Below are 16826 nucleotides of genomic sequence, written 5' to 3' on the forward strand. Positions count from 1 at the left end.
CCCAGTATGTTTGTTTTGGTGCTGCCACTGGGCACTAAGGTGACCAGATGCCAAAGAGAACAGTAAACTAGGAATACAAATCAATTCGAATACAAATAAATTTGTACCCAAATCTGACTGATTCAGATGATTTGGAGACAGAACAAATAGCTCCTGTGGTCCATCGACTAGATTTGGGTCCAAACTGAATCGTGCCAGATTCTAATCAGTTTGAGATTCGGATTCCTCCTATCAATTTTCCCAGATTCCCAGCTTTCATTTTTAAAAAGCTAAGCCCTGTAGAAGTGGAGTTATGGAGCAAAATCTGTGGTCACATTCAAGTGTTTGGATTATTTGGTGTATAATAACTTTTCCTCAATGTATTCCTATAAGGTTTCATTACTCACCTTCATTTCTTCTATTCATTTGGACTGTCTTTGGACATTGCCAACCGTCAAGTGCCATGTGTCAACTACACCCCCCTCCCACCTGCAGTGCAGTGGGGTACTACTCAGTTTATGTTCTAGGAATTTTTTCAAGTGTTTAGACTCTTTGGTGTCTAATAACCTTTACTCATAATGAATCCCTATGAGGATTCATTACACACTAAAGAGTCTAAACACCTCAAAAATTCCTAAAATATAAACTGAGTACCCAGTGGTTTGCGGGTTGGGGGTTAGGTGGCATACGGAATGCCACTAATCACACACACACACACACACACACACACTGCAAAGCAATGAACAGAAGAAATGAAGGTGTGTAATGAAGACACCAAAGAATCTAAACACTTCAAAAATTCCTAAAAAATAAACTGAATACCCCAGTGTGTGTGTGTGTTGGGGGGGGGGGTTGCCACATGGCAGTTGACATTTGGCACTGTCCAATGATGTCAAAATGAACAGAAGGAATGAAGGCATATAATGAATCCTCATAGAGATTCATTATGAGGAAGTAATTAGACACCAAAGAATCTTAACACTTCAAGATTCCTAAAAAAATAAACTGAATACTCCACTACCTTGCAAGTGGGGGGTGTAGTTGGCACATGGCAATTGACAGTTGGCACTGTCCAATGACAGTCAAAATGAACAGAAGAAATGAAGGCATATAACGAATCCTCAAGGGATTCATTATGAGGAAAAGTTATTAGACACCAAAGAATCTTAACACTTCAAGATTCCTAAAAAATAAACTCAGTACCCAACTACCTTGCAGGTGGAGAGTGTAGTTGGCACATGGCAATTGACAGTTGGCACTGTCCAATGACAGTTAAAATGAACAGAAGAAATGAAGATGTGCAATGAATCCTCATAGGGATTCATTATGATGAAAAGTTATTTTATACCAAAGAATCTAAACACTTGAAATATAGTGACTGCACATTTTGGTCCATAACTCATCTTCTACAAGGGCTAGAGCTTAGCTTTAAAAAAAAAAAAGAAAAGAAAGCAAGCTGGGGTCCATGTTAGGGTTAGGATAGGGCAACTTCAAATCCCCATTATTTCTTTTGGCAGAAATATACAAAATCAGTAAAAACCTAAAGAAATAATTAAAAATCAATCAAGTGCCCCACTGCCTGGAAATATGGCTGGTAGGTGGCACCCATGGGAGCCTACCCACCACACAAATTTGGGGCCCTTAGGACCTTTATAAGTGGCCTGAATCAATCCAAATCAAATGAAATCCAAATAAAATTTGGGGTGATTCAGGGGGACAGATTTGGACACAAAACAAATCAGGGGTGATTCAATTTGGGCACAACTCAAATAAAAAAAATCGATTTGTGCACATCCCTACAGTGAACCTCTATTTTTAAATAGTTGCATAGAAGGGGACATTTTGGCTAATGAAGGCAGCTTTTCACCCTTGGAAGGATACAAAACTTTGCTCCTTTCAAATTACCTCTTCTGCATAAGTAGAAAAGGCAGGAGATCTGCTCTCCTTATATCCCACTACTCTCTCTCTCTCTCTCTCTCTCTCTCAAATACTTTCACAAAACAATAATCATGATGGTGATTTACTGTGTTCCCTGTAAAAGGGGTTCCCAGTTGTTGACTATAACTCCCAACATATAAAGCATTTCAAACAATCTCAAAACCAAAGACAGGGCCAGTAGATAAAGAATAGTCTAAACTGCAATATCAAACAGCCAACACCAGAAGAAGAAAAGACACTGGTAAGGCAAAAGCCTGTTTGAAAAGGAAGATCTTTGTCTGATGGCAGGCAGCCAATGGAGAAGAGGCACCACAGGCCTCCCTTGGTAGGGAGCTTCCCAACTGAGACATGGCCACCAGAACGCATCTCCCATATAAAACCAAACACATCTTAGATCAGTGGGAAATGGAGCTCCATAGAAGATCTCAGTAGTCGGGCAGGCTTGTACAGAAGAAGGTGGTCCTTTAGGGACCCTGGTCCAAAACCACAAACAGCTTTAAAAATCAGCCCTTTGAATTGGTCCCAGAAACAAATTGGTAACCGGTCAAGCTGATTTAATGGAGGAATCACACACTCCTGATTACCTGATAATGTCATACTTTAATATTTTTGCCAGCTTCGTGATTATCCAATGTATCATTTCATCAAGGCCAGAGCGCTGAATAAATCTGGGGAGTATCCTGAAGCCATTAAAATTTTAAAAATGCTTATCAGTTTACCACAGATGAAAGAGGCTAAGAAAAGCCAGGGGCCCCGAATAACAACAAGTGAACAAGTTTCCATCTATCTAGAACTTGCCAAAGGTCTTCGACTCAACGGGGAACTGGTAAGAAGCCTGATAATATCAATCTCCATGGTTAAATCAAATGTCAATAATTTTACAAGGAAGCAAGGCCTTTTGTAGTTAGATGAACAAAAGTAAACTTGTCAAAAATGAATCATTAATAACCATGAGCCTTTAAATGTCTTTTGAAGAGATTATTATTTTGTGGAAATGAGTGCTATAGAATGTAGAATCAGGCTTTACAACCTTATTCAGACCAAATAGGCAATGTAAACCACCCTGAGCCATTTTTGGAAGGGTGGTATAGAAATCAAATAAATAAATAAAGGAATGCAGGCTACAAGAAAGTACAGGGAGTCCTCAGCTTAAATGCTCCAAATTAAGACAAACAGCACTTAAGACATTTGTAAATTGCCACCTTTAGAACACTCGCTGTAGAAGTGGAGGCTCCACTAGATGGCTGCTGGTGTGTGGGCTTGAGGAGAAGAAGGTAGCAGTGGTGGCTCAGGCTTACATGGTCATCAAGACCCACGATCCTGGTGGCGACAGCTGCTGCTGCACCTGGCTGCAGAAGGACTGACTGACTCACCCATCCAGGAGGACTGCCCCTGCCATCTCCTCCTCCAGACTTCCGTTCCTCCAAGCATCGCTGCTGTGCTGTGATGATGAGAGGGAGGCAGCTTGGCCTGCTCCCAGTCCACATGCCCCTTCTTGTCCACCCTCCTTCCTTCTTTGTTTGTTGCTAAGGAGAAGGAGAAGACTGAGGCAAGCTACCCGGTTGCCTCCCTACCTTCCACAAAAAAGTGAGAAGGAGCCAGAAAGGCTGGGAAGGAGGTGGGTGGCAAGGGTGAACAATTGATGGCGGAGAATCGGAAATTGGTCTGCTGATTGTCTGTACGTCTGTGACTGATGCCACCAGCTTTGACAGGAGGAGAAAAAAAGGTTTTCCCAGCCTTGGTTCAGAAACCAAACCGCCATGGTTTCTTATGGAAAAGTAGGTTCCAAGTTTGGAAGTTTTGCCTTAAGACACAGTTTTGGGGAACCAATTGGTACAAGTCTGAGGCCCTCCTGTAGGATTATTAATGGTTATCATTTATGTATGTAGTGCTATCTATGTGCATAGCACTTTGCAAAATACAAGAGGAAGGTCTATGCCACAAGTGGCTTCCAATCTGTAAATAAACACAGGTGAAACAATGGAAGAAGGGGTGAAACATGGAGGCAAGGGTCCATGGAAAAAAATGCCATGTGCCCTCCCCCGTTTTCTTAAGCAGTGAAACATTCCAGGGGCATTGGACTACTCGGATTCTGGCTTTCTTTGGAAGAGAGATGCCTGAAGTCTTCCTAGTATTTGTCTTTGTAATGTTTGGTTTATTTACAAATTCAAATCGACCATTTTGTGGAGCTGGAATAGCAGAGCAGGGCAGTCCGGAGGAAGAGCTGGGAGAGGCCTTTGGCAATGGCTGCTGCTCCCAGTTGGGAGAAGCAGACCCAGAAGGGGAGGAGCAAATGGTGATGTATGAGCCCCTGGTGGCGCAGTGGTAAAACTGCCGCCCTGTAACCAGAAGCTTACAAGTTCAATCCTGACCAGGGGCTCAAGGTTGACTCAGCCTTCCATCCTTCCGAGGTCGGTAAAATGAGTACCCAGAATGTTGGGGGCAATATGCTAAAATCATTGTAAACCGCTTAGAGAGCTCCGACTATAGAGCGGTATATAAATGTAAGTGCTATTGCTATTGCTATTGCTATTGCTAGAACACCCTCCCCTCCTGGACTGTCACTTAGCACACTCACCAACATAAACAAATTGAATAAAGTCATCATCAATAGTATCATTTCTGAGAGTAATACCTTTACTAGAGTTCTTGAGTGCTTTGAGACAGAGAGCTCTTAGCTCTATCCAATTGTTGTTTTTACTGTTGCATCTGAAATTGCAACTGAACAATCTACCCCTGGCTATATAGCACTTTATTTTGTGTGTACATCCCATTATGTTCTATCCACACAGTGGGTGTGACATATCAGATGGGCAATGTTGTCCCCTCCTCCTCAGTGAAGTTCTCTTCTTAACATGGCTCCCGAATTAATAATTTATTGGACTTGCCTCTCTTCCTGCCCCATCATCCCTTTCTCCTGACAGCTAGAATTACTTCTTTATTAATAATTGGGGCGGGGGGGATGAAAGTAGGAAAAGGAGAAAGAAGTCAGTTTGTTTGATTTACAGTAAAATTAAAAGCCAGGCATTTCTGTAAACTTGCTCAGCCAGTGTTTCTGAAGGAGGAAGTGCAAAGAATGACAATAGGGCTTGGCCTCCAAAACATCAATGCACACATCAAACTACACCTCTTAAAGACAGAAACAATAGTGCTAAAGTGGCTACACCTGAGAAGAGTGCCCTGCTGTTCTGTCCTTTCCCAAAGAATGAGATTTTCTGCAGTCTGGGAAGAGATGGGTGAGGAACAAGTTAGCAGCATTACATCATTGCATTGCCAAGGTCCTATTGATGCTGTTGTTGTATGGATACCCTGTAAAGGAGAAGTGAACGAGGAGTGGCCAGGCCATTCCAACACAAACAGCTCATCTGAGCATTTTCCAGATTATGCTCTGCAACAGTCTCTTAATGTGTCTGCTAAGTGCCACTTCATATTGCCCATGTTTCAACATCATGGCCACTGCCACCTCTCCTCACTGCCCTCTGTAGCACTCTGCTGCCTCCTTGCCTCTTGCCCCTTTGCCCCTGAGGTAAGAGCTCTGGAGGCTGGTTGCAGCAGCAGTGGCCCAGCAGAGAATCAGCTCCGCCACTTAGCCAGAGACTCATACTAGTGCAGCTGAGTGGATTTCTGAATCCAGCCTTCACCCGTTCACTTTTACTGAAGAGGAAACCCATTGATTGAAATCATTTACTTCTCTGCAATCCTATTAGTTTACTACAAGGCAATGGAGCAGTCCTGGGCAGGGAGAAAGAACAGTCACTTACTTAAGAGGAAGCCCATTGAACTGATTCATTCTGTGCAATCCAGCTTGTTTACTGCAAGGCAATGGACTCCCCCCCCCCCCACACACACACCCTTGTTTATTGCAAGGAAGCCCTTGCAGGGAGGCCATTTGCATGGAGGCCATTTGCTGGCCACACAAACTGCCTCTGCCAACTGGTGGCCACCTCCACCACAGTGGGTGCTGGGCAGCGCATCACTGCTCACAACCACTTTCAGGTGTGGCAGGAGGAGAGGTAAGCACCTAGTAATTTAGAGTTAAAGATGCAGCAGCGCTCACACCAGCCACCCCTGCCAGGGTCCCAAACCCAACAGATTTGGGCAGCTCATCCTCACTGAAGGAGCCTCCTCTGCCTCCTCCCTCCTATTATTATGGCCTTCTCTGCCATTGGATTCCCCGCCCCACCGCCGCCATTGAACCGCCTGTGCAAGGCTGCAGTGATGCAGGACTCAGTTAGATTTTTGTTTTGGAATGGCGCCTTCCCCAGCTGGTGGCTTTGTGCAAGGCAGACCAGGAAAAAAAATTTAATAAAAGAAAGGGCATCACATCATTCCCCGCCCCCATTGCGACCCCTTTGGCCCAAATGGAGCAGAAGGAGTGGGCAGATAGATGCATTTCAAGGAATATATGGACACCTCCTGCCTGGAAAACACGTTGCAGTGGACAGCAGTATGAATGGCCCTCAGCCTACCATGAAACACTGAACAACTCTTTGCTCTTGGTTTTAAACTGTTGCACTATTACGTCACACTTTGCAACTCTTTAACCGGCACGAATCTCGTAATCTGGAAAACGCCCTGGAAGCACCTCGTTTTTTATTTGTGAAATGTCGTTTGTGTAAGACACTGTTGTTTTAACATTCCAGCATGAAGCTACTAAGATCATGCAAGATGCTATCAACGAATTCAGTGGAACATCAGAGGAGATCCGAATCACTGTTGCAAATGTAGATTTGGCTCTCAGTAAAGGAGACGTGGATTTAGCCTTAACTATGTTGAGGAATATCACACCAAACCAGCCATATTACACTGAAGTTAAGGAAAAGATGGCTCAGATTTATCTTCAGATTCGAAAAGATAAACGATTGTACATTGGATGCTATTGGTAATGTCTTAAGTTAATTTTGCTTTTGCAAGAATTCATTTTGTGCTTCCCTTACTCTGGCTTGACTATGGCCAAAGAGGCAGCACTGAGCTTGAGGTGGGATGTCTGGTTACAAAATTGGTTGGAAAAGATAAGCCCATCTCTTTCCCCTCTCATCAAAATTGCTGGGTCTGGCGGGCACATTGGGCACAGTCCTGAGTAAGGATGATTAGGTATATTCACACCCCCAGGGTGCTTTTTAAGAAAGCCGAGCTTTTGCTCCTTTAAGCTCTGGTGTCCATTTAAAACAGTTCCTTTTTCCCCTTCTAATTACTTGTGAAATTATACAGTCAAATTTTACATGCTGAGATTTGCTTCTTGTTATTTCTTAAATAACACCCCTCTTTTATATAGTGAACTATGTCAAAATCTGCCAAGTCCTCATACAAGCCTTCTCTTGGGTGATGCCTACATGAATATTCAAGAGGTTAGTGTGAAGTGACAGTTTGTCTAATGACACAGTAATAATTCCAAGAAATGTAAGTGTGTGTGTGTGAAAAAGTAATACTGTCATGGATATTGAAATTAAATCACCCCATTTTTCCTTGTTTGATTTGATTCAGCTAGGCCTAGAGATGATGAAAGTTTTACGTATGTTACCTGAAACCCATGTTTTTCAAAGATGCTTTCAGGATGTGCTTTTAAGACTCAAGTTTGCTCTTCCTTCTCAAATATAAGGATTAGGGGGAAAGGTGAATTATAAATTTGAGTTAAAGTAACAATAGATCAAATAAGCAGCAGTAAACAAATATCTACATGACAATTAGTTTCCTATTGAGATGAATGAAATGCTGATGTGTTTCTCTCAGTTTTGATTCTGTAGACTCATGAGAAATGTTGAATAAAAAAGGTGGAAATTTTGATAGAGATTCAGATTGCCTTTTGGGCTTCCTCATTGGCTCTTTTCTTTCTTGACAGTTTGTAAATACAATGCTGCTTGAACTATGCTCCTCAAAACAACTTTTCATGAAATGTCCTATACAATCAATGCTATTTTTCGATGTCCTGAGCTTTGTCTATGCTTGTGCCTGTATATGCTGTACTAGAAGCTATACAAGTAGACTAGTATTTTTATAGACGTGTTTTCTCGAGTACTTATCTTTCATTATTGTCATTACAATACCCTCATAAGGAGCATAAACTCCTGGTGCAGGGTAATTTCTGGATTGCAGCCTTGAGCACTAGGATTGTGCATAACCAGTTCAAATCGAACCGGGTTGGATTCGAACCAGCCCAGTTCAACCGGTTCAAACTTGAAACTAATCGGCCTCAAAAAAAAAAAAAAAAAAAAGCAGCTGCTTCAAGTTCAAACTGAACTGAGCCCAGTCTATTATGGACTGGTTCAACACAGTCCAACCTGGTTTGGCAGGCTATGCTAGCTAGTGAGGATTTGGTGAAGATTCCCCTTTACAGGCAAAGGTGAATCCTGCCTTTAAAGGGCTTCTAAGTGCAGCTGGGGGGGCTACAAGAGAGCATCTTGCCAATGGCGCCAGTGGCTCTTTTAAACCCCAGCACTCCCTGCAGCAGCAGCAGCATGGTTCTATCCTCCATGCATGTGCAGAGGTCATACAAATGGCCTCTGTGCATGCATGGAGGCTGGAACTGCACTGCTGCTGCACAGGGCACACTTCTGGGGGGAGCACCAGGGTTTAGAGGAGGCGGCAGTGAGTTGCCCTCTAGCCATTGCCACCCCCTGGCTGGCTGCCCTTAGAAGTCTTTTAAAGGCAGGATTCCCCTTTGCTTATAAAGGAGAATCCTCTCCAGGTTCCCCTTTGCAAGCATATCCCATTGAACTGGGTCAAACCAGTTCAACCTGGTTCGATTGAGTAGGCTGAACCCCCAGTTGGTTTGAGGTATTTTGCATAATCCTTTGGTGTATTCAACCAGTTTTGGATATGTGAGATATGAAAGGGATGTCTGTGCCGTCGAGTCAAAAGGCTGGCTTTAAACCCAACATTTTGTCATGGATTGCTTAGATTACCTTTTTATACCCCAGTATTTAGATAAGCTGTAAACTGTATCAGAAAACTGTTGTGTGCAATAGGGGGTGTCCATGGAACCAGTTTTTGCAGTTCAGTTTGAATTCAGTTAAAATTCAAACTGAACTGCAAAAACCAGTTCCGTGCACATGCTTATTGCACACAACAGTTTTCTGATATAGTTTACAGCTAATCAGAGGAGAGGAGAGCTGGTGTTGTGGTAGCAAGCATGACTTTTGTCCCCTTAGATAAGCAGGGTCTGCCCTGGTTGCATTTGAATGGGAAACTTGATGTGTGAGCACTGTAAGATATTCCCCTCAGGGGATAGAGCCACTCTGGGAAGAGCAGAAGGTTCCAAGTTCCCTCCCTGGCTTCTCCGAGATAGGGCTGAGAGAGATTCCTGCCTGCAACCTTGGAGAAGCCACTGCCAGTCTGTGTAGACAATACTGAGCTAGATAGACCAATGGTCTGACTCAGTATATGGCAACTTCCTATGTTCTTATGTAAATACTGGGGTCTAAAAAGGTCATCTAGGCAATCCATGACAAAATGTTGGATTTAAAGCCAGCCTTTTAATATCTTACATATCCAAAACTGGCTGAATACACCAAAGCATTATGTAAAAACTTATTAATACTACTGTTGTTCTACAACATAGGAATACGACGGATATATTTTAACAAATACGATGAATATTTATATACTGCTTTTCAGAAAAGTTCCCAAAGTTATTTACATAGATAAATAAACAAAATGGCTCCCTGTCACCAAAGGGCTCACAATCTAGAAAAGAAACATAAGATAGTCACTGGAGGGATGCTGTGCTGGGGATGGATAGGGCCGGTTTTTATAAGACACCACATAGCATAGGTGAGGGATTTGTTCAGTATTTGGAAGCTCATATGCTGGAAAGCAGATTATATTATTTATCATTTCTATTGCACCTTTGCTGTGCAAAATGCTTTGCACTCAGAACCTCCTTTTAGAATTACTTACATCCTTGTCCCCCTATCCAGTACCAAGTAACCAACTGTTCTGTGAGAGTTTTATTTATTTATTTGTTGTTGTTGTTGTTGTTATTACATTTATATCCCACTCTTCCTCCAAGGAGCCCAGAGCGGTGTACTACATACTTAAGTTTTTCCTCACAACAACCCTGTGAAGTAGGTTAGGCTGAGAGAGAAGTGACTGGCCCAGAGTCACCCAGCTAGTATCATGGCTGAATGGGGATTTGGACTCGGGTCTTCCCGGTCCTAGTCCAGCACTCTAACCACTACATCATGCTGGCTCCTGGCATGCTGGAATTGTTTGATGAATGAACAGAGAAAAATGTTCTCCTCTTCAGAATCCTCTCCTCTTCTTGGCTGTTGTGTTCCTCAGCTTGCACCACACTTTAAGGATCTAGGCTTTTTGACTAGGATTAGAACTGACACCCAAGTCCAGAACCCTGTCTCTTCACTTATCCAAAATGGCCTTAGGTACTTGGCCTGTTTTAATCTGCCATTAATTTTGACAGACATCTTTCTGCCAGCTGAATTGTCCAGCTAAGAGCCTTTCCAGATGGAGGGGTACAATGTGGGAGATTCAGTGGACTTGCACAATTAATTCTATGCAGAGTCAGTGCAGGTTGTCTACACACACTGCATTTCCTCCTACAGTTCCCCATCCACACATTGTGAATTATTGTGGTAATTGTTCCCACAAAGCTTCCTTCCTCTCTCAATATCCCACCCACCATCCCTTCCAATTCCCTCCCACTACCTCTGCTAACTTTGCAGCTGGCTCTGTGCATGCTCTGCAAAGAAGACAAAAGTGTGGGAATAGTAGGGATTGAAAGATAAGACAGTGATTCAATTTTTTTAAATCAATGTCGTTATTACCCTGTACCACCATGCCACTCAGCTGCTGTGGTTTTCTAAAAGCCTTTAGCTCTGTGGATACATGTTCCTGTACATATATGCACATTAAAGAATCCACATATTGTGTGTTTTTCCTGTTTTATCTGGTCATGGCAGCATAACTAATGAACCTTAGCTACCATGCCATACTCCTGCTATGGCCTTTTAAAAACCTTTGGCTGTCCATGGTTGCAAACTCACATCCCTGCACTGGTGTGAGTGACTGGGAAGGTACTATGATAGCAAAGCACCTTCAAAAATTTAAGAAAAAAGTGTAGTGAGGCATTGATGGATCCCCAAGATGATCCACACCTTGATGAGTCACAGACTGGAAAAGGGCTGTATCTTGCCCAGATGCAGAAGTGAGGGGCCTCTTCTGCTTCACCACCAACACAGATAAACACACCTTCACAGGTTGCGCACAGTCTGCCCACACATGATGACATGATGATGTCACGTTACACACACAGACACGCACACACAGACACACACACACCTATAACAAGTGAGTAAACGATGTGTGACAATTCCAGTCTAAACATTCTTTCTGGAAGTGCCCTAGATCAGAGTAAACATTTAGATTTCTACTTATTTATTTAAAACACTTATGTCCTAGCTCATCATTATTTTAGTCAAGGTCTCTATAGAATTTGAGTTAATAAGAAACTAACAATAAAAGCACCTGTCTCAACAAAAACAGTCAAACCATTTCGAAAGAGCCAAAATCAAACCCTAAGTTCACAACTATCAGCCACCCTATTTTTCAAAACCTACATGGGCTTCTCAAAATTCTGGTAAAATTCTCTCTGGCTCACTCACCAGAGATTCTCAGTCCTGAAATAAAATGTAAAGACCACAAGTCCTATGCTTGTTTACTTGGGAGTAACTCATTGAATGTAGTGAGCCCATCTGACCCCAAGAACAGATGTGAAGGCTCAAGCACTATATTGTCCTCAGCACTGATGAACAAGAAATAGAAAATTCTCCAATACAGTCCAAAATAACTCTATTACTCTGACATCCAGAAATAGTTGCTGTATTTCTGTCACTTATTGTAGCCTGAGAAAGCCTTGGAAGTTTATGAAGCAGCTCAGAAGAAGAACCCCTTGGATGCAACAGTGGCAAGGAAAATTGGGCAAGCATATGTGAACACCCATCAATATAACAAGGTTCAGACACAAATAATTCTTCTTGCTGAACATGATTCAAGCCCCACCCAAGCACAGCCAGCTGTCAGCTCGGGGCATAACTAAGGGAGAGGGGGTCTGTGCTCACCCCTCTCTCCAGCGGCCCCTTGGAGTGATGAGATAATGAAAAAGATAGGGAGGGAGGGAGCTGGGGACCCCCAGAAGCTCAGGGATCTGGGTTCTTTGAACACATCCACTCAATTATAGCTAAGATAAGAACAGCCCCTCTGGATCAGGCCCATGGCCCATCTAGTCCAGCATCCTGTTTCACACAGTGGCCCACCGGATGCCGCTGAGAGCCTACAGGCAGGAGTTGAGGGCATGCCCCCTCTCCTGCTGTTACTCCCCTGCAACTGGTACTCAGAAGCATCTTGCCTTTGAGGCTGGAGGTGGCCTATATAGCCCTCTGACTAGTAGCCGTTGATAGACCAGCTACACCCCTGTGTCAGCTGTCCTCTCTTTAATCTGTGCTGCTAAACAGAGTTTTAATGTGGGCCTGCATTCAAGAGCATGTCCTAGAATCGCCTTGCTTGGTTCTAAAGCTCCAAGGTGCCAAGCAAAGAATTTACACTTGATTGAAGATGACTTGTAGCCCTTAATGAAGCTGTCTACTCAGTTTTGGTGGATGAAAGCAGAAAAACTAAGCTAAAAAAATCACGTCATTCAGCTTTCTCTGGAGTGCCGCACTTCAGTTTAGAGGCTGGGAGCTGCATGTTTGAGCACTCCCTCAGGGAGAAGGGTTCAAGCCTAATCTTCTCCCTAATAATGCTTTTCTCTGTGCAGGGAAGACATTATAAGAAAAATTGGGAAAGCTGCAGTGAACTGGTACAGTCCAATGAGCAGTACCATAGGATACTCTTGATCATGTAGCTCAGGTCTAGGACCTATAGGTGTCACAAAAGCATGTATTTCATTTGTAGCTCATTCTTGAGCTTATCTGTTGAAACATATTAATTCCTTTCAGGCTATCAATTACTACGAAGTTGCTCTCAAGATGAGTGAGCAGGACTTCTTGTGTCACGATCTAGCTGATCTCCTCTTAAAGCTCAAAAAGTTTGGCAAAGCAGAGAAAGTTCTAAACCAAGCACTAGATCATGACCCTGGTAACATTTCTCTTTTCTTGGAATCTTTCCCCAAGGTTTTCATCTTGACTTAAGGCAGAAGCATGCACGATAAATGTGATTACTAAAGATTTGCATGGGAACAAATCCTAGGCTACATGTGGCCCTTCACTGCCACTCTGGGGAATCATGGCTGGTTGTTTCTTTACGATCAACAATCCTGCCACTTCACAACTAGTCTGTAATGACATTGTACTTGACCCAACCAATTGAGTGTTTTCCAGATTACGAGATCTGCACCTCTTAAAGTGTTGCAAAGTGCAAAGGTATTAGGTAGTGGCTGGAAACTGAGAGCGCAGTGTTTTTCAATGCATCGTGACAGGGTTGTGGCCATTCAAATTGGCCCCCGCTGCAGCAGGTTTTCTGGGCAGGGGCTGTCCATATTCCACCGGAATCGCATTCACTGCACCCCACCTCCATTTCAGGCTAATGGGATAGCAGAGTGGGAATGACATGAGGAAGTTTCATTTTAAATTTTTTTCCTCTGGGCGCTTTTGTGCAAAACTACCACTAGGGTAAACAAATGGGATTGTGCAGAAGTAAATGATTCAGTTCAATGGGCTTCCTCTTAAGTAAGTGGCCAGATCTGCGCATGCCCCAAAAGCAGAATGCAAAAGGAAGCAACAGTGGAAGAAGTTGCTGCTGCACCGCTGCTGCACCGTGCAAAAGCTGGGCTTGGGTGGCGAGGGAGAGAGAGAGTGGGGAGCAGCCCACCGGGAGCTAGCCCTACCTTTGGAGGGTGCACACGGGGCCCCTGTCTTCTTCTTTGCCACAAACCCACTCTGCCAAGCCCATCTAAGAGACTTCTAAGAAGAGGGGCTCTTTTCTGGCCCCCTCTCTGAATGTGTGGATTGGGGAAGAAGGAGGCAGGCAGGGAGGAGGTGGGGCTCTTTCCAGAGGCTGAACACACACACCCTTCCTTGGCTCCCTTCTGCCCCAAGCTTGTCCCCTTCCGTCCCTTCCTGCCCACCCGCCCACTTGCTTCCTCCACTGTCCACACTACACTACGTTGCAATGCACAAACTACGGAACAAGCTGCCTAAAAATGGGGAAATATAGCTACTTTCCTGCAACACATTTACCACATTATAGGGCTGAAACGCATCAATACAATTCTAAACAATGCATTGGAAATATGGACAGCACCCTGCTGACAATGCAGCGACCGCAGTGTCACAACACAGGCAATTTGGAGGGGCACTTAGAGGACACGTTGCAAAGCTGTTGCAGGGAGTAATCTGGAAAATGCCAAGAAGATCTGTTCCAATCGGAATTCCACCCCCGCCCTGGGATGCTTTAACTTTGATGCTTTAACTTTTTTAAAAAAGCCGGGAGCTCTGATAATGGATCTTCTAGTCTGACCCTTTGTAATAAGCAGTTTACTAACAAATATCCAGATTAGTCAGGTATTTATCAGAGATGCAGAAGCAAACACCCAGGCTATGTTAGTTCTAGAGCAACATCAGTCCCAATAGTTCTCTCTGCACATCCAGACAGAAGTGCTTCTCTTGTCCTTTTCAAATTCCACTTGCACTAATCAAATATTTTTCTAGCCGTAATCTACGCACAACAGAAAATCTTGGTCATTGTCATAAATGAAAGCTATAGAGATATAATTCTTTTTTCACCTTCCAGTTGATGATCTGCCTTCTATGATGAAGGATGTCAAGAACCTGATGTTGCTAGCAAAGGTTTATGAGGCAACTAAAAGAGAAGTTGTTCTGGAAACTCTGAACAAGGTAAAAAATAATAATAACTTAGTTCAATTTCCATGTACTGCTGGAAATGATTCCAAATCGGTTAGCATCATATATTCCAATGCACTTCTTTCAAAGTTGCTGAATTGCCATCTCCAAAAAGGGTGGTGTGCCCTGGCAACCACTCCCAGCACCTTCGCCCTTAAACATTTCTCTGGGAAGTAGTATTATGGATTAATTCTTCCCACATGATTTTTTTAACACATGACTTTTCTCTTGTCTTAAGAGCGCTCCCATGACATTAAAATGTAACTTGGGAAGCAGACTAACTTACTGATTCGTTATTTAAATAATCAAATAGCCCCATTTCACACTAATTTTTCTACAGCAGAAGCTTGTGTAGGTTACAGCCTGCTTCTTCAAATGCAGAAGTAGAACAGCTGGTAGCAAGAAGTACAAGATCATTAACAGAATCCTTGCTCTCAAAAGTCCTTGTACAAATTACATGGCAAAGCAAGGATTCATAATGATAAATGGCTCACTTGGAATTTTTTTAATGGGAGAAAAACCCATCTTATCCCTTTAGGACCTGGTTTACACATTCATGTATTTACACATATGGCACTTAAGGCAATAAAGCAGGAATTTATACATCCTGCTTTATTGCCTTAAGCTCCATGTGCCCATCAGAATTTATTTTCTTGAGAATGGCCGCTCCGTAGGTCCCTTGTGGAATGATTATAAGATAAAAATGTTCACCCACAGGTAGTGGATTTTTTTTTTTTTAAGATGTGTATCTATTCATCATTTATTACCTTAAGCAAAGCCCCATCTGGCCAATTGAGTTTGGCTGATGGACATGTTAGGCAAGATATCCTGCCACATTTGTCGAACTGCAGCAGTAAGAGCCCTAGAAGAGGTAAGGGGCGGTGGTGGCATTTCATTCTGTACCTATCTATGCTGCTGGTGTTGATTTTAGAAGCACAGCTGGCACCTGGATCAGGTGGCTTTATATGATGGTGTTGCGGTATTTGTATTGCCAATTGGTTGGTGTGTCGCCCCCACCCCCAGTTTAGGGATTGTTTAGATGCATGCTAGTATGAGACTTCCCCTCCCATACTGTCCTAACATAGTACATTTGATCTTAATGGTGATCCAGTATCCTTCACAACATGGGCTTTGTGCCTCATAGTGCTCTGAAGCTCTGCCTTTCATGCACAGAGCATGCTTGGTATCTTCGGCGGCAGAGCACTTTCCAGCTCAGTTCCTGCTCAACTGCCATTGTGAACCCTTCCCTTGGGATTTGCTCCTCATGCTTGGTTTCTGAAAGACACAAAATTTACAGTTTGCTTATTATCGTTCTGACCTTGAACTGTTTTTTCTGTCTATTCCTTGCCTCACATTCTGGCTGCGTCTCAGTGGACTAAAAAAAGCCTGTTAAATGTTGTTCCTCCTACGCAGGACCCTCCCTCTTCAGATAAGCATGACCTCTGCCAGCTTTGCTTAGGGGAAGACCACAACTCATGCACCTGCAAAATGTGTTTATCATTTACCAAACTCACTCAGAAGAGCAGGGAATTGTGTTTGAGAGCAGCCCTTTATGAGCAAGCCTTATGCTCACCAACTCAAATGCCACAGTCTCCTTTGTTGTCGGCACCATCAACGTTGACTCTGTCAAAATTGGGCTTGGCTTCAAAAGCCACCCCAGGCATTACCAATAAGGCAACCTTCAACAAAACCCAAGTATATTTCAAAGGATGGCCACCACAAGCATAATAAGAAATGGAAACACTAGGAGGAGGATACAATGTACAAACATCAAGATACCTCATCTTCAATTTCAACATTGACATCAACAGCCCCAGGGTTGAGCACCACAGTAAGCTCTACCCTTCTGGCCATGAAAGACCATCAACTGTCCATGTCATTATCAATCTGACCATCGGCACTTCCATTGATGCCGACTTTGAGCCATATGCAACCTTAAACACCTGTCCATCACCTGTCTACTTAGTTGACATCATCTATACTGAATGACACTCAGACACCGTCCCTGTCGGTTGTTCAGGTCATCCATTCCCATTCATCATCTTCTACTCCGGAGAT

General features: G+C 43.3%; 1 protein-coding gene across 3 annotated transcripts in view; it reads left to right on the plus strand.

Annotated features, from left to right (window-relative positions):
• The window catches only part of TTC21A (tetratricopeptide repeat domain 21A), a 102818-nt gene that overhangs the window by 39654 nt on the left and 46338 nt on the right, over window positions 1-16826 (plus strand). For all 3 annotated transcript variants that reach the window (XM_053266319.1, XM_053266320.1, XM_053266322.1), the window contains 6 exons: window positions 2534-2743; window positions 6561-6799; window positions 7193-7265; window positions 11774-11884; window positions 12867-13005; window positions 14659-14762. In XM_053266319.1, the coding sequence (XP_053122294.1) occupies window positions 2534-2743; window positions 6561-6799; window positions 7193-7265; window positions 11774-11884; window positions 12867-13005; window positions 14659-14762 (876 nt within the window). The remainder of the gene's footprint in view (window positions 1-2533; window positions 2744-6560; window positions 6800-7192; window positions 7266-11773; window positions 11885-12866; window positions 13006-14658; window positions 14763-16826) is intronic.

Source organism: Hemicordylus capensis, chromosome 6 (genome assembly GCF_027244095.1).
Source record: "Hemicordylus capensis ecotype Gifberg chromosome 6, rHemCap1.1.pri, whole genome shotgun sequence".
Lineage (NCBI taxonomy): Eukaryota > Metazoa > Chordata > Lepidosauria > Squamata > Cordylidae > Hemicordylus > Hemicordylus capensis.